Here is a 26042-nt window from a genome sequence, read left to right as displayed (position 1 = left end):
TCAATGTGACACGAACTCACAAGTAATGCAAAAATAAAACATTGTATACATATTATATTCAAAAATATTGAAAGATGACACGAACAAAACCTTCTTTAAGATTTCCTCACTCATGATCGGGAAATCCTATACACAAAATAATTAACCAATGTAATTTCACACAACATACACCTATATGTCAACAAACCTGAAAAAGTGATTTTTTAAAATATAGGGAAAGTAAGTGAGTTTGGGAGGATCAATCCAAAGGGTGGAAGGGAATTGCATTTATTTTGACCCACTTGATATTTATTTACTGTTGATTTTGGTTTTGGTAAGTTTAGTTCTTGCCTTCTATATATTAAACAAAGGTGACCCTGCCAATGGTAAATATATATAAAATATAGCATAGAAAAGAAAGGCAATAAATAAATATTAGGCAAAACAATGGGCCCACTTCAATGAAATATTGAATAATTCAGCTTAATACATCATGGTTATTCAATTTTAACCCTATTTTATTTATTTATTTATTAATTTAGTGGAGGCCACAAAATGAGAAGAAATTGAGAATCTCTTTTTGTATATTTTTTTGGATCCTTTCCTAATTTTTGAGATTTTAAAATAATTTTTTAGACTTTTTTAATATTTATGACAAATATGTACAAAAATTGATATAAAAATAATCGCCTATTTGCTATGGATCCCAATTCCGTAATCCTCCCATATAATTAAGAATATTTTTTCTTTCGTAGAGGGCGTAAAAATAATATAGAACTCGATCATGAGTCCAAATATTCACACTTGTCACACAAGCCATGAACTTTACATATAATTTCAGAAGATAAGGTGTGAAAATTTGATTTATTAAGAAATTGAAAGTTGGAAATCAAAGTCATAACCTATGTCTTCTATACCTTATAGGCTCTACCATTTACCATTGTCCCATATACTTAACATTTAAGAATGTATTTTAGCTTAATATTTACATACTCAATTATAGTTAATTGATATTAATGTTGAATTATTATTCTAAATTGCTGATTTAAGAAAGATTTTAAATTCCAACCAACAATTTTTCAATATCAGGCAAACTTGTTCACAGTATTTTGGTCCATTTGACCAAACCATATTCGGAATAAGCTTAATTAACATAGCTTGATTTGACTAAATATAGAATAGAAAATATAATATTTATATTTTAAAAAAAAATTAAAAAATTTAAATTGAACAAAAGACAAGGTTTGACAAAAAAATAAAGATTTTTCTAAAGTTTCAAAATATGATTTCAAAAATGTCACGCACCCTCCTTTAACTTACTTATTTATAAAATATAAGAAAATATTTATGTCTTTTTTGATAAATTTTAAGAAAAATTTTCTTTTTAAAATTTTTAAATTTTAAGATAAAATAGGTCATTGTCTTTTTAAGACATCCATAAGCTTTTTTGAATTCATTTTCTTTTATAAAAAATATATATAAAAGTGTAGTGACATTTAATTTGAAGATAGAAAATGAGGGATAAATGGAAAAACAGAGGGCTGGCTTGAATTAAGGGCGTCAATGGAGAAGATTAATTAGTGGTCGGTGCCACCAATTACTGCTTGAAAGCTTCTTCCCTCTGAACTCAGACACAGTCGGATTCCGACACAACCCCATCTTCCTCACCTTCTTCGATAATAACGAGCGAAACCCCTGTTGGTTTCGTCGACTCTTTTTCTTTTCACGCGGGGATAGAGTTGAAACTAGCTCTCTGCCTTCTGCTCCCAGCCACCCAGTTGATTTGACTTGATTTGATTTGAGTTGGGTTCCCACCGTAATTTTACAAGTTGGGCCGCAATCATCATTGGCATTCGACTGTTGCTTTCGTATGTTTTGCTTTTGAATTTAGTTATTATATTAGATTCTGTTTGTTTCTACAGTAAAAAATCACAGATTTTAACGACAGGTGTGTTCTGGGACTGGGAGTCTCATCATCGTCGTCGTCGTCATCATCATCATCCCTGCCTCTGAATTTCTTCTCTCTTTTTATTTTTTCCTACCAGGGGTTGGCTGGAATCTGCACCTGTATCCGTCTTGCAAAGTGGCCAAAGGGGAAAAAACAGAAACAAGAAATAAGTAACGCCGTAGAGGTTGCAGAAGCTGAGGCTGTAGTAGTAGTTAACTAATGGCGGGGACTAGCACCTCCTCCAGGGAGCTGGATCAGACGCCCACATGGGCTGTTGCTGGAGTTTGTGCCGCTATGATTCTAATTTCCATTGTCTTGGAGAAGTTTCTTCACAAGGTTGGAATGGTAAGCATCCGAAAAGAAAAAAGAAGAAAAATCTCAATTCGAGTTACTGCCTTCTCGTGGGCTGGGTTGTTTTTTGGCTTGTTGCGTTTTTCTTCTTCATATCACTGCTGAGGGTATGTGGAGTACTGAAGTTAAGTCATGATTATATGATTGGGTGCGCTGAAAGTTTTTCTTTGCTGCTTTGATTCTCCGTGTTTTTCTACCGTTATCCAGAAAATTCAGTGCCCACCTGGAGTTTTCTACTTTCCCGGGAAGAAAATTTTCTCTGTCAACACCTGAAGACAATTTACAGACATTTCTTTAGAAAAATTCTGCGTTGGTTTGCGTGTTTTGATTTATCGGAGAAACAAATAGCGCCTTTTACTTGATTTTAGCTTTGTCGATTACGTTATTTATTTATTTCCGGTTAAGAGGGAGGGAGGGAGGGCGATAAGGTATGGGTTGATTCTGTTTTCCGGTTAGTCTCACAATATTTTATTCTCTCTTGCTCTGTCTCCCGTCCGCCGTTGTTGATTGTCTTGTTGGGGAATTGAATCTCGCTTTTCTCATTTTTTAGTGAAAAACGAGTTTTCCCACATGTCGGAATCAGGCTTTGAGATTACTTTTTTTTTTTTCTTTTTAATTTTTTTTCTTTTTCTTTTTTCCTGACTGGGTTCTTTGTAAGCTAGAAAACTATTCGAATTCATTTTGCATCGATGTGCATCATATTAATCTTCTCCTATAGGAATAGCTGAATTCAGGAAATATGAGGTGCTTTTTGATTCAGTGGAAAATTTTACTCCGTTGATGTATGCTGTACGAACTTGTGACAACATGGTTTTTGATTTAATAAAAAATTTCATCTCAGTGGTTGCTGCATAAGCACAAGAAAGCTCTGTTTGAAGCTCTCGAGAAAGTTAAATCTGGTATGGACATACTCAGTTTATGTTTCTTTGATTGAGGAAAATAATGTGATCAAATTTAAACTGAATTATTATTTGTTTAGTTGTTGTTCTTCAGTTTTCAGGGATTAACACCAGCATGGTTCTCTATCATCTGATTTTCTGTTCATTTGCTGCAGAGTTGATGATTGTGGGTTTCATTTCGCTTCTCCTGACATTTTTCCAGAAATATATTGTCAAAATCTGCATTTCTGCAAAGGTTGCCGACTCTATGCTGCCATGTCCTTATGATGGTTCCAGCGACGGAAGTGATAGCTCTGAAGAGGAACATCGTAGGAGGCTTTTGTGGTACGAGCGTAGATTTTTAGCTGGTGACAGCTCCAGTGCTAGTTGCAAGGCTGTAAGTTCATCTATTCCCAAACTCATTAGTGGATGCATAAGCTGAGTTCCAGGGTTAAGACGATGTAGCAGTAGCAATGGCAAATGATGATTTCTCTATTTTTCCTCTCAATGATAATGTTGGACTTGAGGATACATGCTCGAGGATATAGGGATTCAGTTAGTCAACTAGTATTGATATGAAGGAGAGCTTAGGCGTAACGGTAAGGTTGTCGCCGTATGACCTGGAGGCCACGGGTTCGAGGCGTGGAAATAACCTCTTGCAAAAAGGCAAGATAAAGCTGCGTACTATAGACCCATTTTGGTCCGCCCCTTCCCCGGATCCCACATATGCGGGAGTTTTGTGCACCGGGCTGCCCTTTAACTAAGATTGATCTATGTACATTGTCTTTGGACAACATGGACAAAGTTGAAATTTCAATTCGATGTTGAAATTCAAAACTGAACTAGAAAACTTAAAAACTCTAATGCATTCATGGTATTTTCTTGTCAAATGATTTTATAAATGTTATTAGTACTATAGCCACATATGCTCTCAGCAGAAATTCAGCTGTAACTTGAAACAACAAACTGACATTCAATTTTGTTTGTGTGTATGTCGTCATGAGAACATGCTGGAATCATATTAGCTCTTCCTGCAGGAGTATCATTCCCTGTATGAGTAGCTTTTTTGATAATCAATTGACATTGAGACTTTTGACTCGTGTATTTTGTTCTTTGCTTCTTCTTCTTCTTCTTTTTAAAATTTAATTTTTATATTTTAAATTCAGAACTGGTTGTCAATTCACTGCTTGCAGAACAAAATGGATGTTGACATTGTGACTCAAACTTGTGATCAGAAAAGTTTAACAAATTATTATTATTATTATTATTATTATTATTAGTATTGTTTTGAGATTTATTTGCAAAATTAGAGTCAATGAAGTTAAGTATGGATGGAAGAAGATAAAAAATAATGAGTATGGTTAACTAAATTATTCAACCCAATTATAAGAACTAATAAAATGCCAAATGGAGCTAAGGCACTTTAATACCTACATACGAAAATAAAAGAGTATTCTAAATTATAATAACAATTTCAGAATTGAACTTATGGGTCATAAAATGAACTTTGGGAACAGGGTAATTATGCAAAAATTAAGGATATGTACGTTAGAGCAATAACTAGTTTGAGGACTACAAGTGGGGAGTCTTGATAATTTCGATGTCAATAGGTGTACATCAATGGTTTGCCTTGATTCCTTATTATTATTATTATTATTATTATTATTATTATTATTATTATTGCCTTAGTTAGGGATGAATTTTCTAGAAATATCCAACTTCTATGGTGTATGTTGTTCGCAGATGATATTATCTTGATTGATCAAATTAGAGTGGGTGTTGAATTTAAGTTAGAACTATAGAGAAAAGTTTGGAATCTAGGGGTTTCAAGTTAAGTAAAAATAAGATAAAATATGTGACATGTAATTTTAGTCATTTTAGGAGGAATATTGGAGAAAAGATTAAACTTGATGGTTAACAAATTATTAGCACTTGTCGATTTTGATACATTAGATCTATTATGCAAGCTGAAAAAGAAATTGAAGAATATAACACAGATTTAAAATAGGTTGGTAAAATGGGAAGTACTTAGGGCGTGTTGTATAATTGTATATTCTATTGGATAACTGTGAGACTAACCATGCTGTATGATGAAAATGTCAGGCAACTAAGAATTAACATATCAATAAATAAAAGTTTCTGAAATAAGAATTCCAAGGGGGATGATTGGTACTCTAAAAAGATAAATTAAGAAATGAACACATGGAATGACAGTTAAGATTATTTGGGCACTTGTAACATAGATAGCTAATGTTAATGACAATAGGAAGTGGGAGGGGTAGGGTAGACCTAGAACAACTTAGACCGATATAATGAATAAGGATTTGATAACCTTGTGCTAGAGGATATTGCTCTAGATTGTGCACAATGGTGGATGAGGATTCAGGTAGCTGACTTGTAAGGGTCATTAGCTGAAGAGAAAAAGAAAGAAGAGAGGGGAACATGCAGAAGAAGGAAGAAAATGAAGAAAAGAGGTGGAGGAAGGAGAAGATACAAGGTGGGGTGAGACTATGTTAACTTCCACTTTCAAATTCACAAAACTTCCCACGACAATACTACCTTTTAATATATATACATATAGAAAAAATAAAATAAATAAAAGTGGAAATAAACCCCTTAATAATTACATAAAAACACATGAGACACATAAATTTTAAAAAATCCACATAAACATAACCCTAATTAATTACTCAAAAATATGTTGGGATGAGGACCTAATAATTCCTTAATCCAATTCTTTTGAATCAGCCTCCAGGCTCCAACTGCCCATGGTCCAACTTCTTGTTCTACATCACATCTCCCCTAGTTGGAAAAGATTTGGCCTTGAATAGTTGAACTTCAAAATGTTGGAGGATCAAGGAAGCAATGAACTTGGACTCATAGAAAACTAGTGCTTGAGTGATGCAAGAAACCTTGCTCCTTTGGTAGCACCAAAGAAAGAAAAGAACTAAATAAAGAATTGGCATCAATAAAATGACAAACTCAACAATAAGAACACTATGAAGTCTCTGGACATCTTCAAGTGTATGCATGCCCTCATGTCACGAGTTAAGCTTGTTCAGGGCATTATGCTTGCCTGTGACTGCTTATCTCATGTGCTTGGGATGAATTTCCATCATGTAAATACTAGTGTAGGGTTATTTTCTGCTAGTAGTGTCTTTGTATGCCAAATAAGGCAGTATGACTCCTCGGTCACTTTGATATTTCCTAGTGCTAGAGTGGGAATGACTTAGAAAGCTCTTTAGGGGAGGGTGAGTGTTCATTAGTCATTGTAAAACTCGCTAGCTATTGTCAACGTGTTTAGCCTACTTGCCTGCCTCGCTAAGCACACATTGTCAACGGAGGTGTTGTTAATGAATTTCGTAGATTCAATGTTTACTGTTTGCTTGCCACTACTTTCATGAATGCTTACTGTTTCTGCTGCCATTTGATTGAATGCTAATGAAAGTGTTTACTGTTTAGCTAGTGCCGCATGGCCCTTCACAACGGTGTGAAAATAGTCGGACCATGACACTTGGTATGAGAGCCCAAGGTTGAGTTGTTACGTGAATTTGATTACTTTCGTTGTGGGATTTGGAAAGCTTTGGTAAGTGACCATATCACCAAACAATGCTGAGAGGATCGGCGTGTTGGAAGCACAGGTTGAGGCAACAACCAACACTATGGCCGCGGAGGTGGCCCAGATGAGAGAACTTGTTGATGAAGTGATGGGATCACAAAAATATCAAGTAGGTTTGATAGGCAACATGTCAGAGGACTTTCGCCATACAGTTGAAACTTTGCATTCGCGGATGGCTGATCTGGATGCCACGATGAATCTGATGGTTCTTGCAATGGGGAACTCCAACACTTCGGGAGTTAGCAAGATCAAGGTACTAGAACCCAGGACGTATGGGGGTGCCCGGGATGCTAAGGAGTTAGAAAACTTCTTGTTTGATGTGGAGTAGTACTTTTGCGCTATGAGGATAACCTTAGAATAGACAAAGGTGAATACTGCGACCATGTACTTGGTTGGTGATGCCAAACTGTGGTGGCATACCAAGTACCAAGAGATTGAAAATGGAAGCTGTGTAATCGATAGTTGGGCAGACTTGAAGAGAGAGCTCAAGCATACGGGGTCCATCAAGGAATGTGTGAAACAATTTTCTGCTTTGATGTTGGATATTTGGGATATGTCGGAGAAGGACAAGTTGTTCTATTTTCTAGAGGGGATGAAACCGTGGGTAAGAACTGAACTTCATAGGCAAAGGGTTCAAGACTTGTCTACTGCACAAGTTGCTGCAGAACGCTTGACCGACTACATTGGTGATGATACCACTTCGTCCAAACGGTTTGGCGGAGAGGGAAACAGTGGAAAGTCTTTCAAGAAAGGCAAACCCAAGAGTGGGGGAGTCGACTCTAAATCATCAACTTCAAAGGAAGTTTCGTCGTCTCAAGGGTTCAACACACCCAATGGAAAGGGGAAGAGTAAAATTTCGTGCTACTTGTGTGGTGGGTCTCACAGAGTGAGTGAGTGTCAACACAAGGGATTACTCAATGCCTTACAAGCTTCCACTTCAAGAAAAGTGGTGGAAAGAGAGGAGAAGAGGATGATGCCCCTAGGGTAGGTTCTGCGCGGCTGGTGAGCGCGTTGAAAAAGCAGGCAAAAGCACCGAAAGTTACACGAACAAAAGGATTAATGTTTGTGGACTAGAGGATCAATGGGAAGAGTACCTGCTCTATGGTGGATACGGGGACTACTCATAATTTTTTTTTGCAGTTGGAAGCATGGAGACTCAACTTATCCTTAGAGAAGGATACAGGACGCATGAAAGTAGTTAACTCCGTAGCCCAGCCTACTCTGGGAGTAGCCAAGCAAGTTACTGTGAAGCTTGGACAGTGGGAAGGTCATGCGAATTTCACAGTGGTGCCATTGGATGACTTTCCAGTCATTCTAGGAATGGAGCTCCTAAGGGGGACGAGGGCAGTGCTGATGCCTTCGGCTGGTTCCCTGTGTCTGATAGGAGATCACTCGTGCATGACGCAAGTCGTTGCAACGAAAGGAGACGACGGGAAGTCCCTTTCAACCATACAACTCAATGAGGGATTGGGTCAGGGTGAGCAGACACGTCTAGCCACGGTGGTGGTAGATAAAGAAGTAGGCCAAAAGCTGGAACCTACGACCACCCAAGCAGTGTTGGATGAGTACAAAGAGGTGTTGTCGGATAAGATGCCTCACAATTTGCTTTCACGACGGACTGTGGAGCATGAAATCGAGTTGTTATCAAGAGTGAAACCACCTGCTAAAGGGTCATGTCGGATGGCACCTCCAGAGATAGTAGAGTTGGGGAAACAACTTGATAAATTGGAAGCGGGATGTGTTCGCCCTTCCAAAACACCGTTCGGAGCATCGGTGTTGTTTCAGAGGAAACATGAAGAGCATCTACGAAAGGTGTTCGATAGGCTGAGGGGAAACAATCTGGATGTGAAGAAAGGGAAGTTCTTTTTCGCTCAGCGAAGCAACAAATTCCTTGATCATGTGGTTGAACAAGGTCGTATCCGGAGGGGTATGGAGAAGGTAAGGGTGATTCTAGAACAGAAGATCCCCACGACAGTGAAAGAGTTGCGTTCCTTTCTTGGCCTTACTATATATTGCAGGAAGTTCGTTGAGGGGTATTCGCGCAGAATGACTTCAATGACAGGATTACTGGGGAGGTATTATGGCTGCACACACGGGATGATGTGGTTGATTATACCAGAACTTGTCTCACTTGCCAACAAGACAAGGGGGAGCGAAAGAAGTATGGTACTTTCAGGGCCGTACCAAAATACTGTTCGGCAGAGGAGTCGACACGATTGTTCCTTGTGACTATTGTGAGATATTGGGGTTTTCCCCAAGTTGTTATTTGTGACCGAGACTTAATGTTCACTGACAACTTCTTGACAGAATTTTCAGGATATTCAGGTCACATATTGACATCTCTTCGAGTTCTTATCGACAAACAGACGGACAGATGAAGAGATTCAGAGGCCTACTGAAAGAGTACTTGTGCCATTTTGTCAACGACAACCAGAAGAATGACGTGCAACTATTTGATGTGGCTCCGTACTGTGGCAATGCCCAAAGGAGCTCAATGACCAACAAGAGCACTTTTGAGCTTGTCACAGGCCAGCTGCGGAAGATATTCAACCGTTCGTGGACAAACTTGAAGTGTACCTACCGCCAAAGTCTATGAGGACGTCGACCGCATAAGTGGGGGAGAATGTTACAAGCTAAGCTTGTTCAGGGCATTATGCTTGCCTTTGACCGCTTATCTCATGTGTTTGGGATGAGTTTCCGTCATGTAAATACTAGTGTAGGATTATTTTCTGCTAGTAGTGTCTTTGTATGCCAAATAAGGTAGTATGACTCTTCGGTCACTTTGATGTTTCCTAGTGCTAGAATGGGAATGGTCTAGAAAGCTCTTTAGGGGAGGGTGAGTGTTCATCAGTCATTGTAAAACTCACTAGCTATTGTCAACATGTTTAGCCTACTTGCCTCCCTCGCTAAGCACACATTGTCAACGGAGGTGGTGTTAATGAATTTTGTAGATTCAATGTTTATTGCTTGCTTGCCACTGCTTTCATGAATGCTTGCTGTTTCCGCTGTCATTTGATTGAATGCTAATGAAAGTGTTTTGTGGATGAATGTTGGTAAACTATAGGCCGGCTAGTTAAACAAGAGTGCTTTAGCTAGCGCCACACAACCCTTCACAACGGTGTGAAAATAGTCTAACCGTGACACCTCGCTTGTAGAGTCTTCAAGTTAAGTAACTTAACATGATCAATATTGCTAGATTTTCTTTCTTAGTTGGCTGGTAGAGTAAGTTTCAAAATAATCTTCTTACAATTATAGTGAAAGATACAAGTATCCTCGTGCCCTCGAGTGACACTCAAATCATTCAACCAAGGAACCAAACATCTTTCACTGACCCGTACAGTTGTTGATAGGGAATGTCAAGAGTTCACGTATGCGCAAGATTGAGGCATTTGGAGATGCTTGGGTTTACCATATGCATGGGCATAATTTGGGATATTCGGATTTAATTTTGTAATTTTCGGCATTAGGAATTTGCCATTATGTTTTCATCGATTCGGGATTTATTATTATTTTTCACAAATTATGTTTCCTCATTTGGTGATTTTGCCATTATTTCATAGATATTGTTTCCTTATGAGATTTGATTTGATTTCCCAAAGATTGTTCCCTTATTTAGTGTTAGGACAAATCCTATATATAAAGGCTTGATGTGCAATCATGAGAGGTGGATTTGAATATTGAGAATAAAGCCCTACGTCGAGTCTTGCTCTGATTTTCTTTTTTCCTTTTTTTTTTTTTTTCCCATTTATTTTCTAGCTATTCTCTGCTGCTAACTGGTCCTACATCAATTTGCTATCAGAGCTTCAACTTGATACTCCGTTGCTACCATCATCAAATCACCATCCTCCACAACTAGCCCATCTTAGACAGACATGCAGCCACCACTTACAGCACCCATATATTCCTCCTGAACAACCACCAAAGTATCCCTTGGAATCTCCCTGCCCTTCAATTTTGGGTAAACATGAGAGCACCGTCATCGACAAAAAGCCTCACAAGCGATAGTTGCAGCATGAGAAGTTGCCTGCTGCACATCTCTAGCATTGCAAATTCATTGATCTTCCATATTTCGTCTGCGTGTGCTATTGAACATGATAACTTTCCAAATCCCTAATTGCCTCAATTTGATCATTAATGCTGTTGTTGTTGTTGTCACCCAACCATCACTCTTGCATCCATACTATCATCACGCACGCCCAATCCTTGCCAATAACCATGGTTACCTAGGACCGATTGAAGCCTGTCAGTGAGATGTGCTTGAATTGAAGCCATGTCTTTGTAAAATGAAGAAATCTAGGTTTACAATAATACAAAAAAGGAAATCACTAACATGAATAGTGAAGTGGGTTGACTGAAGAATGGCCTGTTTAGATAAGTGGATAAAAGAGGATGTAGTTATGGCTGAGCAAACTACTCTGACAATTACCAAGCTGAGCAATTAACTCGATATTGTTAAAGCTCACAATGTGTTTGACAAGAAAGAGTTTGTTGTTGAAGAAGAAAAAGAGAGGTATGCGGAGATGCTTAGTGAGCCTGTGTCAAAACCAGAGCTGCAACTATATCTATTAGCAACATGATCTGAGGCGTAAAGGATGTTCCAAAATTGACATATAAGCCCAATGACTTCATGAAGGAACTTTTTTTGGATAAGAGAAAAAATTTATTAAGAGAACTGACAATGTAAAGAACTATTTCTGGATAGGAGAATTTCATTAAGAACCGAGACAATGTGCAATAGGATGAGGACGAGCTTTCCTAAAGAACAATGATCAGCAACCAAAAACATAAGAGCTCCCCCCCCCCCCTGTGCGCCAAATAATTCTATTAGAGGAGAAAGGAATGTACACCAGAAAAAGAAAAAGAGAAAAAAAAAACATGGAGAACGAGAAATCTGCCCTTTACAACAATAAAAACCAGCTGCAAGATCACAAAAAAAAAAAAAAAAAAAACTCAATCGAGCAGAGCCAACCAATCCCACTGCAGGTCTTCCATAGAAACATGAAAAAAACCACTTGCCGACTCCCACGGACTCTCAAGATCAACCACTCTACCCCAAAGCAAATTGTTAGTAGCCATGCCTATCAAGATTCTAGCATTCCTCTCCAAACACACCAAAAAAGCCATAACAGTGCACTGCCACAAAGCTTTCCTATCCTTTCCCTTACTGAACCCCCTAAAAATAGTATTACAAAAGCCTTCAATGTATAGGGGCAAGGTTTTCACCAAATATATCAAACATGGTTTTAAATAGTGGTACTGGGTAGTGTAATGGTAACGGGTGTAGCGGGAAGGGACAGCAGCAGAAGTTACATAATGGGAAGCAGGTGTAATGGCATAACTGCATGTCACATGTCCAATGCTTAACTTTAGAATCAGAACTGATCAATGTGCTTGATATTGTTATTTTGGGTTGTTTCAGAAAACAACGGAATCTGGGTGGATACTGATTTTCCACCAGTGCAAATTATTCCCAACCATCCACCTTAATTTTTGACTGAATTTAATATTCATTATTCATTTTAGAATTAAATCTTAGTTTTATACCAGCTAGATATGTTGGATTTAGGATTCTTGTCCATGGAAAATAACTCCTCATGCATTCACAATCATATTTTTCTCTCCATAGTTGAATTGTTTTTGCTCTTTATCCATCTGTTGAATGATATAATATGAAAATTTTATGAGTTGAAGGAACTCATGGGACTGGTGGTGTATTTATTGATTTCCTCTCTCATATGACTTGCTATGCATTGCCACAAGCTAAAGCTAAACTACAGTTGAAATTTTTGTAGCAATTAATGGGATATTTGAATTTCTGTCTAATACATGTTACTACATATTATGCTATTTTGGAGAGGGATGAATTCCAGGCATCTAATGCATGCTCAATGTTTCTGTGAACATTCTTATCAAACAAAAAGGTGTTTATGTGAGCAATGCATTTTTTTTTTTGGGGAATCAATCATAATATATTGATGCATTCACATTATCAAAAGCTAAAAATGAAACAAATTTCGTTCATTATTCTTAAGCCCAAAGTTGTAGTTACCTTTCAATCACTGTCTTTTGTTTTCTCATGGTTGTCTTTTCAGGTAATTTTTCTTTATCCCTTTCTAACTGCTTCTTTGCAATTCTGCCTAACCTTAGCTAATCTGATTGTTGCCAAATTGTTGTCTACAGGGATATGAGCCAATTATATCTATCAATGGATTGCATCAGTTACACATCCTTATATTCTTTTTAGCGGTCTTCCATGTATTATACAGTGCCATCACAATGACCCTTGGGAGATTAAAGGTAGTTTGAAATGTGGCAATTGATTTGACATGCGTTCTGATCTACTCTTAAGTTAGATTTAAGTTCCACCACTAGAGAAAGTTTTTAGTGGAAGTTTTAAAGAGCGTAAAGAGGCCTACCATGTGACCAGCATACGAAGTGAAAGATGGAAAATTTTTAGTATTGAAACAATAGGGTGCGAAACATACAGAAGATTATTTTAATTTTATTTTCCATACTCTTAGATTGTTGTGTCATCTGTATACTGTATAAAGATTGTTGTGAAATTACGCCTTAAGATTATTTGTGCACACACATAGCAAATACGAAAAAATAGAGAAAATCAAAAGGGAGAAGAAGAACACAAATTGACGTGATTCGGCAATGTGCCCATGTCCATGGAGTCTCTGCGCAATTTTCACTATCAAACAAAAACTCCCTTGGGGTTTCAACCCTCGGCTACAATATGTATATATAGCCTTATATGAAAACCTCAAAATACCCTCCTATGATAATACAATTACATTTGCATCCTGACTCGAACATATTGTACCGTACCTTGGGAGGGCCGGGGGGGGGGGGGGGGGGTTTCGCCCCAATGCACCCCCCTTAGGCTTTGTTTAAATAAACAAATAGGTCTTGCGCATGAAGGGCTCAGTGGTCCATTGTAACAGACTTCAAATGGATAACCCCCTCTGAATATGAGCCATAATCCAACAAAAGATATTAATAAACTGTTGGATTTCCGGCCATACCTTCTCATGCTTCTCACTTGTTTCAAAGACATGAATGTGAAGGCAATCACCTACAATCTATTATATCCTTTTTACATTGTAAAAAAATGCATAGCCTCTGGAAAATGCTGTAATAATTGATCATTGGTTTAACGGTGATTTCAGACAGAAAGTGGTTAGCTATTGGGCATCAGTCTTAGTTGCCAGTATCATCTGTTTTGGCTAAAACTCCATGCATCATTCCAGTATTATTGGACTAAGGACTTCCTTATATTCTACTTTACCTTTTTGTTTTCCATTTGGTTTATTTACGCCATCCAATTGTCCCATTTCAGTAAGTCATGTTCATAACAGTGAACACAAATGGAATCCCAAATCAATTCAAAATCATATGTTCCACAAAATCCCAAAAGGCAAAATTACTGTAAAACTATGAATTTGAAACATTTAACCTGCTTAAAGCCTCAAGAAGGCTGGATACTGCCCTAGAATCGATGAACTGGGCAACTGTCTTATAATTTAATCCATAGAGGTACCCTGGAATCATCAACTGTCGAATCAAATAGTTCTCTATGTTGATACCAAGGTTCTTAAGACTGTTTATAGACAGTATGTCCATACCATGTTGAACATTATTTGGTGAATGTTGTTAAGATTTTTGCTAAGAGCTGTCTTCTGTAGATTCGTGGCTGGAAGGAGTGGGAGCGTGAGACTTCATCCCATCACTATGAGTTTTCCAATGGTAAATCATCTTACTGTTGATAGATTCATTATTAATGGTATAGCATAAAGCTTGCAGTTTCTAACTCTTTGAAGTTGAGATTTTCCTTTTTCTTTTTTCTTTTTTTTGTTTTTAGTGTATTTATATGGCTTATTGAAAGCTAAGCAGAATATGTTTTAATATGCAGATCCTTCAAGATTCAGGCTTACACATGAGACGTCATTTGTTAGAGCACATACGAGTTTCTGGACTCGGATTCCGTTATTCTTCTATGTTGTAAGAAATATTTCACCAATCCTATCATCTTTGTCTTGTTCTTTATATTAAGGTACAAGTATCCTGTCTTTTAATGGCTACTATTTCCAAGGGAACTATTATTCTCACATTCTAGTGTAAGGTCTATTTGGTTAGTGTAAAACTGCTCCCATTTTTTGACCATAAACAAAGTACAACAAAGGGCACCATTCTGTTGGGAAGGAAGCAAATATTGATTTCTGTTGGCCTGGATTGCGACCAAAACTGTGTTGATTGGGCGTGTCAAATTCTAGGTGATGTGATCATCTATTTCAAAGTGTGCAAGCAAGTAGCACAATCCAAACCAAGCAAATTAGAAACATGAAGGGGATAAGGAGGAGAGTGACGCAAACTTATATTGTGGGCCGATTACAACGTGACCTATGTCCACTTCCCCAAGAGCTCGTCTTTGGTGTTCCATTATCACATAATGAGTGAACTGTTGGAAAAAATTTCAAAATCATGGGATCTTTTCATTGAGGTTTTCAAAACCACACGACACACTTCAACCTTTGAGAGAGATGTAATTTGGAAAAAAAAAAAAGGGATGTGTTTATAAGTGCATTTCTTCCGCTCTTCCATAACTTATAAGTTATGGGCCTGCCCATGCATGGATAGCCCACTTGGACTGTATAAGGCATGCGCACCTGTGGCTTCGGCTGTAGGGTGGTATTCACATATTGTGTTGCTTTCGTAGGGAACTCAGTACTTCGCACATTTGCATTGTGCAAGCGCAAGAGTTGGGCATGGTGGGCTTTGGCCTATATTATTTTGTGCCATGTTTTTAATAATTTGGGTTTCCATTTTATAATTTTGGTTGTCCATTTTTTTATGTGTCATTCATAATTCAAATGTGGCAGTTGAAAGTTACAGGGAGAATTTAAATTTAAATTTATATTTGTAGGGACAACTCTACTGAAAAATGACTGATATTTTTCAAATCTCTAGAGACAATTATTGGCTGAAAATGGGTTTTTATGTTTATTTAAGCAACCACAGGCAAATTAGACTAGCATCTTATTCTTCGTACTCTTTCTGCACTATCTCTTGCATTCATTTACTCTCAAATCAATCTGTGTCTGTAGATACAAAAAAATCTTCTCAAAAAGCTTATTATTGAAGTAGGATATTCGGATTATTTTCAGATGTGGAATCTACAAACAATCAATAGCATTGACCTTCCCTGTAGAACCCATTTGCACACTGTTTAGTGGGATTGAATTTCGTTTAAGGAGTGTGATTTTTGTGCCTTGGATAATTTAATTTCTGATTCTCTGACATGGACTGTTTGCACTACATAAGAGACTCTTGATCCCTACAATCCTTCACCAACTTCTGGCTCCCCACCCACAGTCAAATCACAAACTTTGTGTTCTTGACCCCCAAAAGGAAAAGGGGATCTCACTTGCAATGCTATGAATGAAGAATAATATAAGGACAAAGATTCTCAACCCAACCTCATGTTGAACACTTATTGCAATCAGAAATGAGTCTTAGTCATTGTAAGACTATGAAGAGTCACACATTTACTATACTTCGATATTTATGGAATGAGTGGTATCCCACAGTTTGGACTTGTTGTGGTATATAGATTAACTTTGATATAGCTGTTAGGAGCTCCAAAAGATGAATGTTGAAGTTCAATGCTTGTTTCAAAGATGGTCCTATGAATTTTAAAAGTTATTTCTTTATGGTGGGTTCACAAATATTTTAATACGATCTCTTTATTTAAAATCTACTTCAAAAATTCAAAAAAGAAGTGCTGAAAACAAAAATTCTTGCTTGAAAAGCAATGATAAAAATAAATGAAAGGTATCCTATATAACAAATGCGCATAGCTTAATACAAACTTCTTATATGGAAATCATTTCAAAATCAAGTAATATTCCAACACATATTCAAAGAATATTCAGAACCATTTGCTTTATGATCATATAAGTTAAGGATCCCTAAGCAAAAGAGCTTAGAAAGTGGAGATTGCCTTTTATTTATTTCGTTAAAATATTCGAACAAGATTTCAAAAAGATTCCAAGAATGATCAAACCCAATCCAATTTAATCTGAAACAAAGGTTATGAAGATAATTATTCAGAGTTCGTAATTTTGAGCAAACATGGACAATGTTCACTTTTATATTGCATATAAGCTTTGAATTTATTCCCTTTCAAATAATAAGATATGTTCTAGGAATGATTTTAAAAACACTAAAGGCAACAGTTGAATTAATTATAACTCAAATTGGACAACGATTGCATGCATGGGTCCACATATAAATTAATGTGTGGGCAACATGTTCTGATTATCATGTGAAAGAATTCTAGTGTAGTACCTATTCTATTTCACATGATATCTCAACATAATATTTAATTCAAATAAACTTATAACATAAGATGATTAGTTAAGCTAAAAAATATTAGGTTAGAGTTTGTTATCAGCAAAATCAATCCTTTGGGTTAGACAATTTCCACTTGGTTGATTCGTAGTTAATATTCGGCAGATAACAACTGAAACCTCTTTGTTAATTTATTTATTTAATTTTTTTTTTGGTTTGGTTAGAGCGCTGGTTGAACAAAAAAAGGTGGGGGACAGAAAAACTGTTGAGGACAAATGATAGAATTCAGAGATAGAGAGAGAATTGAGACAATTAGGGAAGATAATTAGAATAAGAGAAGGAAGAAGAAGGAAGAAGAGGGAAGAAGGAGAAGCAGCAGAACAGAACCGGAACAGAGGAAGAGGATGACTGACTAGAGAAGAGAGAGATTGAATGTAGGAAGGCAGAACAGAACAGAGATGAGGGACGAAGAAGAAGGAAGAAGAAGAAAAAAGGCAGAACGAGAACCTGCGGGAGAGAGAGAGAGAGAGAGAGAGAGAGAGGGAAACTGCAGCAGTTCTGATTTCAAATGATAACTGCACTATAAGTCTATAACTTGCATGTCCAGGACTTATACTCATTACTAACTAAAACACATATTTACGTAAAGCCCCAGTAAAACAAGAATTACAAATAACCCTAAAGTACTTAAAATACATTAAACGAACCTAAATTGACTTATCTTCTAAAATAATAAGAGTTTTGTAAAACACATATTTACGTAAAGCCCCAGTAAAACAAGAATTACAAATAAGCCTAAAGTACTTAAAATACATTAAACGAACCTAAATTGACTTATCTTCTAAAATAATTAGAGTTTTCCCAAACTAAATATAAGAACCTAGCTACAATTTAAAATCTAAAGTTCTCCATTGGTGGTTCTCCATTGAACTCCCCTTGTGAGAGAAAACTCGACCTTGAGTTCTGAAATGTTGTAGTAGCTTTAACTCAATGAGTGGGAACAAAGTTGAGCATGCAGGCAAATCAAAAGGAGGCATGTTTTGCATTGCACCGTCAATCACCATTGGAGAATGTGGAAGATCCTCCAACTGCAAGAATCATAGAAGGCTGCAATGTCCTCTGATAAAATAATAAGTTCTCCAAACAAGAAATCAGTTTAATATCCAACTATTTGGCAGATCAAGCAAATATGCATTCGGGCCATATTCTATGATGATGGGCAATGTTTCACTAGATTTGGTTCAGGAAAATGTAGAGGGAGAAGATGAAAGAGATGGATGCACAAGTTTACTGGATTGAGGAGGAATAATCTCAAGAGGATTTTCAATGATAGGTTCCATGATTAAAGAATTTTCAACATACTCTACAACAATTGATTTTCCTCACTTGGAACTTTGTTGGTGTGTCAGTTCCAAGTGATAACAGGGAAAGACAATGGGTGAATTGCAATTCGCTCTGATACCAATTTGATATAGGACAAATAATAGGATTCAGAGATAGAGAGAATTGAGAGAATTAGGGAAGATAATTAGAAGAAGAGAAGGGAAGATGAAGAGGGAAGAAGAGGGAGAAGGAGAGCATACAGAACCAGAACATAGAAAGAGAGAGACAGAATGTAGAAGGGCAGAAAAGAACAGAGATGTGGGAGGAAGAAGAAGAAGAAGAGGCCGAAAGAGAACCTGTGGGAGAGAGAGAGCGAGAGAGAGGGAAATTGCTACAGTCCTGATTTCAAAATGATTACTGTACATAACTTGCATGTCCAGTACTTATATCCACTAATAACTAAAACGCATATTTACATAAAAGTACCAATAAAACAAGAAATTACAAATAACCCCAAAGTACTTGAAATACATTAAACAAACCTAAATTAACCAAACTTCTAAAATAGCAAGAGTTTTGCCAAACTAAAAGATAGAAACCTAGCTACAATATAAATATCTAAAGTTCTCCTGGTCGTTCTCCATAAGATAGCGTTGGTATTGACTTTAATGTAGACTTGGCTCTAGATAAGCAAATTAATATCCCTCTTCCAACCACCCTGAATGTTAGGATATGGTTTTTACTGATTTTAGTATGGCCATATATGATGTTTTCCAAAGAATAGCCCAAGATTGTGTAAATTGGTGAAAAAGGATTAATGTAGCCAACCCGTATAGTGGGATTTAAAGCTTGATTTGTTGCTGTTTTATGGCTATATATGATGTTTCAACAGTTCAAATAGATACTATGTTTTTGAAATGTTCTCTTTCAGGGATGCTTCTTTCGACAATTTTTCAGGTCTGTTAGTAAGGCTGACTACTTGACCTTGCGCAATGGGTTTATTACTGTGAGTTCTCAGCTGTCAAGTATCCAGTATCTCCTGTTGGATATGCTACCTTTCTTTCTTTACTTTATTTTTATTTTTATTTTAATAATGCTAATTTTTATAGGTCCATATAGCTCCAGGAGGTAAGTTTGACTTCCAAAAATATATTAAGAGATCGTTAGAGGATGACTTCAAGGTGGTTGTTGGAGTCAGGTATATTGTTTTTACTTGTTGTGTTCTTTTATTAAATTGTTTTGTTATTTTTTCAAGCCAATTGCATAGAACTAACTTGAAAAAAACTTGACCCTCTTTCTCGTCATATTTTCAGTTATGTGTTATGGGCATCGTTTGTGATTTTTTTGCTTCTAAATGTTAACGGTGAGTCCTCCTTACTTGGAAAATCTCTAGCAGGTCAACAAGATCTACTTATGATGTGAAATTATACTGAGGTTAAAGCATGTTACATTCTTTTCAGGATGGCACACATTGTTTTGGGCATCTTCAATTCCTCTGATTGTGAGAATTCTTTTCACTGTGACATATTTTCATTAGATTAATAGGAAAAGCAAAGTCTTACTATTTTTTTTTGTACCAGATAACCTTAGCAGTTGGAACAAAACTTCAAGCCATTTTGACAAAGATGGCTCTTGAAATCACAGAAAAACATGCAGTAGTCCAAGGGATTCCTCTTGTGCAAGGCTCAGATAAATACTTTTGGTTCGGTCGGCCTACATTAGTACTTCATCTTATCCATTTCTCTTTATTTCAGGTATTGAATGGCCTCCTTTTGTGTCAAGAGAATAGCATGCTAGTATAAGCTTATATCAACTGTTCTTGTATCCAAGATGAACTTATGTCACTTATGAAGGTAGAGAAAACTGTTCTCTTGTTGCCTCAGGATGTGTATGAGAGATCCTACCTAAGTATCTCTATGGAGCTCACAGTTATTGCTATTTGATTTAATTTTTCAATTTCAACGAAGCAATTCGCACTTCAGTGAAAAAGTTGAAAACAATAATAATGAAGCAAACTATATTGCCTTCACATTTCTTGAGTTGAGATCCTGAATTGGTATTCTAATTAAAAGAAAAATGGTTATTTGTGGTTTAATACACTAAAAGGAAAGGCCTTAGATATTCTTTTCATGTGACACAGTATGTCTTTACCCTGCAGGTGAGAACATAGCTGGTTCTCATTTCAATCCATAGTTATAGTGCTCATTCTCTATAATTATCAGTTTCTGTGCCTGCTTTTTTCTCATTTTTATTTCTTTGCGGAAATTTAATGTTTCTTTTGTTGGGTAATGACTTCATAATCGGCTTTATGGTCGTGCAGAATGCATTCCAGATAACATATTTCTTGTGGATATGGGTAAATGATCTGTTCCTGTGATTGCTGCTGCAAATCTTGCTTTCATTTTTTTTTTTTTTTCAAAATTCAATCAACTATTTTCGCATTACTAACACCCATGACAAAAATGACGTGTTTCTTCCTTGCAGTATTCATTTGGTTTGACATCCTGCTTCAATGAAAGCTTGAAGCTTGTAATTGTAAAAATTGCTTTAGGGTGGGTGAGCTTTCATGTTTTGATTTTACTTGTAGTTGCTACTATATATATAAGCTATCCCCTGTTCTCACGAGGGCATAAGTAATAAAAAGAACTGCATCCAAGTACTAACACTAGTCAAAAGTGGCCAATGTCCATTTATGTGGCATGAGGACAATTTTGATCCTTTGATTGGTCTCTTCATCAGATGAAGCTAGCCCAACCGTCTGTTATTGACCATATAGAAATGGTGTTTTACATTGTAGTTTGGTATATTATGAATGGGTGTTGATGCCCTGGACACTGCAGAGAACTGATGGGGCTTTGTTTTTGGGGGTTTGGGGACGGTGGTGGGGGTGGGATTCTTGCAGGTTCGGAGCCCTAGTATTGTGCAGCTATATCACACTTCCATTATATGCCCTTGTAACTCAGGTATCGTCTATTTATCTCCCTTCTAGTAATCTCTGTCATTCTAAGATAATTAAAATAAAATTAACTATCATCTATTTATGTCCCTTCTAGTAATCTCTGTCATTCTAAGATACTTAAAAATAAAATTAACAAGCAATAATTTTTAGAATACAAATATCCAAAACATGTTTGAGAATCACCAGTGTGATGTTTTGAATACCTTATTTAATGCCACATTTTAACCCCTCATTTTAAAAAAATTTACTTTATCCAAACTATTGAGATCAATATTAATATCACAAGGAAGTTTGAAAGTGTTTGTTTGAATTTCATCTGTGCCCTACTCTTTGGATCAGTGTTTCATGGTGATTTTTTTTGTTGGGTTCCCAGCTATTATATCTGCAACACGGTTATGATTGTAGTAGATGGTACTCATCTTGATGCAACTTGCAGATGGGTTCAAACATGAAGAAATCCATCTTTGATGAGCAAACATCGAAGGCCCTTAAGAAGTGGCACATGGCTGTGAAGAAGAAGCAGGGGGGAAGGGCAGGAAGGTCACCTACCCGGTCACTTGGAAGCCCAACAGCTTCACCTTCACCAATGCAAACATCACCAGTGCACCCGTCTGCACACACGCTTCACCGATTCAAGACCACCGGTCACTCAACCCACTCGATCTCCTATGACGATCGTGAAATGTCAGACCTTGAAGACGACCCAACGTCACCCAAATCATCTAGTACCAACCTGCTTGTAAGAATTGATCATGACAATCCAGAGGTTGAAGGGAGCGAGGCACACCCAGGACAAGGAACGGGCAAACAAGATGACTTTTCATTTGCCAAGCCTGCCTTGCCAAAATGAGCATGATGATTCACATTCAATTGTATGAATTTTTTGCTGCATGTTATGAGAGGAAATGTTGTGATAATTGCAGGTACACGCATTTCTCTGTACATTTTGACATATGCTTGTTTATAAATTACTAGTAATTAGTCCTCATTTGAACCATCTGTTCTGGCCCAAGTTAAATTTCTTTAATGCATGGTTTCTCCAATGGTTTAAAATTCTGTTCTGAACTCTTATTTTTCAGTTTGGCTATAATTTGTAGAACAATTCAAATGAAAATTGTACCAAATGAAAGATTGGCGTGAGCATACAAGCACATGATGGCATAAGCTTGACCTAAGCATAAATTGCAGATTGCTTTAATTCTAACAACTGCTGTTTGTCAATTGTCATGGATGATAAATAGACCATGTCTGGTGTGCACTCACAGCTTTAGTTGCCCTCTATCATAGGGCGAGTACGTGCCTCTTTTTTCAATACTAGCCCCAGGCACTGATCCATGAGCGTTCCCCACTAGCATTCCTCCCCTAATCTCTCTCTCCACTCTCTCTCTCTCTCTCTCTCTCTCTCTTGGATTTAATAATTTGATTGTTGACTTCTTGTGACAATGCTAATCTTTCCTCTATAGCTAGCTTTCCTCTCCTATTTATTTTTCATTTACTTTTAATATCTTCCTTTCCTTTTGTCATCTGAGTGAATATAGCAAGTCAGGATGATTACTGCCAGAAATACTCCAAGGCTGCTGAGAGCCCTTAACTACTCAGCTCCACCACCCGAGTCTGTTGTGGCGGAGTCTGACTTGGTGGTGATTCTGGCTGCTCTACTTTGTGCTCTCATATGCTTGGCGGGGCTTATTGCAGTGGTTCGGTGTGCATGGCTGCGGCAGAGCTCTGCAGGCGGAGAGCTCGGAGGCCATTCGGAGGAAATATTGCATAATAATAATAACAACAGGAGAGGACTGAAGAAGAAGGTGGTGGAATCCCTTCCAAAAATCAGCTACGACGGCCGTGATGAGTACAAGGGTGGTGGGGGCGCACTGAGGGTGGGGGAAGAGTGTGGGATATGCTTGGCGGAGTATGGGGATGGGGAGGAGATAAGGGTGCTGCCGCCGTGCAGTCACAGCTTCCATGTTAGATGCATCGATACCTGGCTTGCTTCTCACTCCTCTTGCCCCTCCTGCCGTCGCCAAATTCTCCTCCTACGCCTCCCTGCCTGTCAGAAATGCGGCCATTCCCCAGCTGCCACAGCCAATATCTCTGGCTGCGTTGAGGCCAGAAGAGATCATGCCTACCCTCCTGCCTTTTTACCTTGAAACCACCATACCATGCTCACCAACACCCCCCCCCCCCCCTCCCCCTCCACCTCCACCTCTCTAGCTAGCTCTCCTCTGCGCATCGTCATCCAAGCATGCTCTTCTACATATATGTGTACTCGTTATGTTCTATGCAGCGCTAGTTAATTAGAGCTTGCTTTTCAATTAGTTCTCTCTTTCTAAATATGTTGAAAGATGAAATTCAGAAATAAAAGATCAATTTCTTCTACAGCGGTGCCAGCAAAAGTGTCGCGGGGTTGCAGATTTTTAAGGTTACAATGAATTACCCTTGCTGTAATCTTTCTAAACTTTTAGCTACAACACCGCATGCATTAAGTCTTATCTAACTATACAATCCATGAAAATTCTAGGTCAAGTTGCATAACTTTGAAACTTATCTTTCAACATTACTTATATGGGTGCGTTTGAATCGAGTCAATACTGTGAAATACTCGAAATTGACTCGACTTGAAAATGTTAAATTCAAAATTTGACTCGAACACAATTGATTTCAAAAATATTAAATTTGAGCTTGACTTGACTATAAGTTCATAAAGTTTAACCCCACCTTGATTTTAAATTAATATTAACTATATATATAATGTACATATAATATTAAATATATTTATAAAATATATTATATAACATATATAATAGAAAAATAATAAAATTAAAAAGTTCGATTAGGTTCGAAACTCAATTTGAGTACTATTATTTAACTCAAACCCAAATTGTTAAAATGCTTGAGTAACTCAAACTCGAGTAGATTCGAGTCGAATTGAGTGAGGGGACGAGTCGAGCTTGGATAGCTTGTAAGTCAGTTTGACTCGCTTATACTCCTAATTATTAAGTGCAACTTATTGGAACTTTATACAAAAGTTTAACAATTTTTTTTCATTAGAATGGGAGTAGATAGAAAGGAGGCAGTGCCATATCCATTTTATCAATTAGAGGGGTTATGACCTGCAAAATGTATGTGGTAATCAATGCGAGGTTCGGAGGATATGCGGATCACAATAGGTCTATAGTACGTAGTTTTATCTTGTATTTTTATAAAGATTGTTTCTACCATTTGAACTCGTAACCTAGAGCCGCATAGTGACAACCTTAAAGCTCCCTTCACAATTAATTGATACTGTACAATCAAAGTATCTGAGTGCTTCAATCCATTCATGTTCTAACTTTTGTCAATTCATATAGGCAGAGTTCAAATGAGCAATGATTCTACTTTATTTAATTTTTCTTTTTTTGGGTGGCGGTGGATGTAGGCATCATTAGAGAAAATAAAAATATCTAAAGAAAATATCTTATGAGCAGCCAAGCTTGCTGCGTGCAATAATATCCATCTCCTCATATTTCCTTCATTCGTACATGCATGATTACAGCCCCACCACATTTGACTTGACTTAATTATGTAACCAATATTTTCTATAAGCAAACAAACATGAGATAGGGACACCCAAGTTCACCTTAAGGCTAAAGAGATACAAGCCCTCCCGGCTCGTTCTGCCTTGTACTTCTGAATTTATTCTCCCTTTAAAGTTATGGGGTCATTTCAAGGGGCACATGATTAGTCACGTGAACCGTAAAAAGAATGTGTGAATATTTAGTGCATATTCCAAAAAAAAAAAAAAAAAGACAAGTCTTTTGAAAAAAAAATTTTTCTAATAAATTTTGAAAGAGATTTGTGATAATTTTTTAAACTTCAGAAGAGGTGAACAAAATTTTTAAAACCTCAAAAGAGATTGAGTCTTTTTGCAAAATCTTGAGAAGGTTAATGTCTTTTTCCCTTAATTAAAAATAACTTAATTGTGTAAATTACTATTTGATTTTAAATGAGATGCAATCAGTATGCGATTGCTTCTTTTGATTTGAACTTACATGTGACTGTTTGATTTAAACTTAGTTTGTAATAATTTTTTATTTTTATAAATTTTCAAAAATAATTTTTGAAATGATTTTGCGCAAATAATAAATAATAAAAGTCAAAAGAAAACTAAAATTCAAAAATACAAAAAAGGAGAAGGACAACAACAACAATAATGGACGACAAATAATTAAAGTGTGTTGTATTGATGGTATGCTCCACATTACTATTAATGTGGTTATAAAGATAATTAAAAATCTATATGCTATAGAAAGAATTGTTAAAATTCATCGTTAAATAACAACGTATCAGTCACTATATCATATGACAAGGAGATAGAGAATTCATATAGCAGTATAAAATATAAAAAAACTTATTTAAATTGGGATGTATACATTCCTAACAAAATTAGGATGTATACATTTCTTACGAATAAAAGATTTATACAAATTTACTTTCTAACTAGACATTCTAAAAGGATTTAATTGAATAAATCTCCACTTTAAATATCTCAAAATAAGGTAATGACTACATGTAATGCTGGATACTATCGTACTTCGAAAAAAGAAGAAGAAAAACACTAATCAAATTCAAATACTCTAAAAAAATATATCC

At 36.8% G+C, this 26042-nt stretch overlaps 2 protein-coding genes across 4 annotated transcripts; both read left to right on the top strand.

Annotated features, from left to right (window-relative positions):
* The first annotated feature begins 1444 nt into the window (after nucleotides 1–1444).
* On the top strand, nucleotides 1445–22410 carry LOC131150380 (MLO-like protein 10). 3 transcript variants are annotated; one of them, XM_058101088.1, is made up of 16 exons: nucleotides 1445–1847; nucleotides 2025–2272; nucleotides 3120–3177; nucleotides 3333–3553; nucleotides 12956–13072; nucleotides 14467–14527; nucleotides 14694–14782; nucleotides 19386–19460; nucleotides 19564–19652; nucleotides 19768–19817; nucleotides 19915–19955; nucleotides 20035–20208; nucleotides 20775–20810; nucleotides 20939–21006; nucleotides 21357–21417; nucleotides 21850–22410. In XM_058101088.1, exons 2-16 carry the CDS (start codon nucleotides 2147–2149, stop codon nucleotides 22261–22263), a joined length of 1680 nt encoding a protein of 559 aa, XP_057957071.1. In that variant the 5' UTR covers nucleotides 1445–1847; nucleotides 2025–2146; the 3' UTR covers nucleotides 22264–22410. The 3 variants fall into 3 exon arrangements, with proteins under 3 accessions (XP_057957071.1, XP_057957062.1, XP_057957053.1); XM_058101079.1 differs by having other exon boundaries at nucleotides 1486–1847; nucleotides 1928–2272; XM_058101070.1 differs by having other exon boundaries at nucleotides 1525–1927.
* Nucleotides 22411–22466: 56 nt separating this feature from the next.
* On the top strand, nucleotides 22467–23617 carry LOC131150396 (probable E3 ubiquitin-protein ligase ATL44). Its single transcript, XM_058101101.1, has one exon. It carries the CDS (start codon nucleotides 22961–22963, stop codon nucleotides 23558–23560), a length of 600 nt encoding a protein of 199 aa, XP_057957084.1. The 5' UTR covers nucleotides 22467–22960; the 3' UTR covers nucleotides 23561–23617.
* The last annotated feature ends 2425 nt before the right edge of the window (nucleotides 23618–26042 follow it).

Source organism: Malania oleifera, chromosome 1 (genome assembly GCF_029873635.1).
Source record: "Malania oleifera isolate guangnan ecotype guangnan chromosome 1, ASM2987363v1, whole genome shotgun sequence".
NCBI lineage: Eukaryota > Viridiplantae > Streptophyta > Magnoliopsida > Santalales > Ximeniaceae > Malania > Malania oleifera.
Note: the sequence above shows the minus strand (reverse complement) of the source record. Positions and strands in the feature narration are given on the sequence as shown.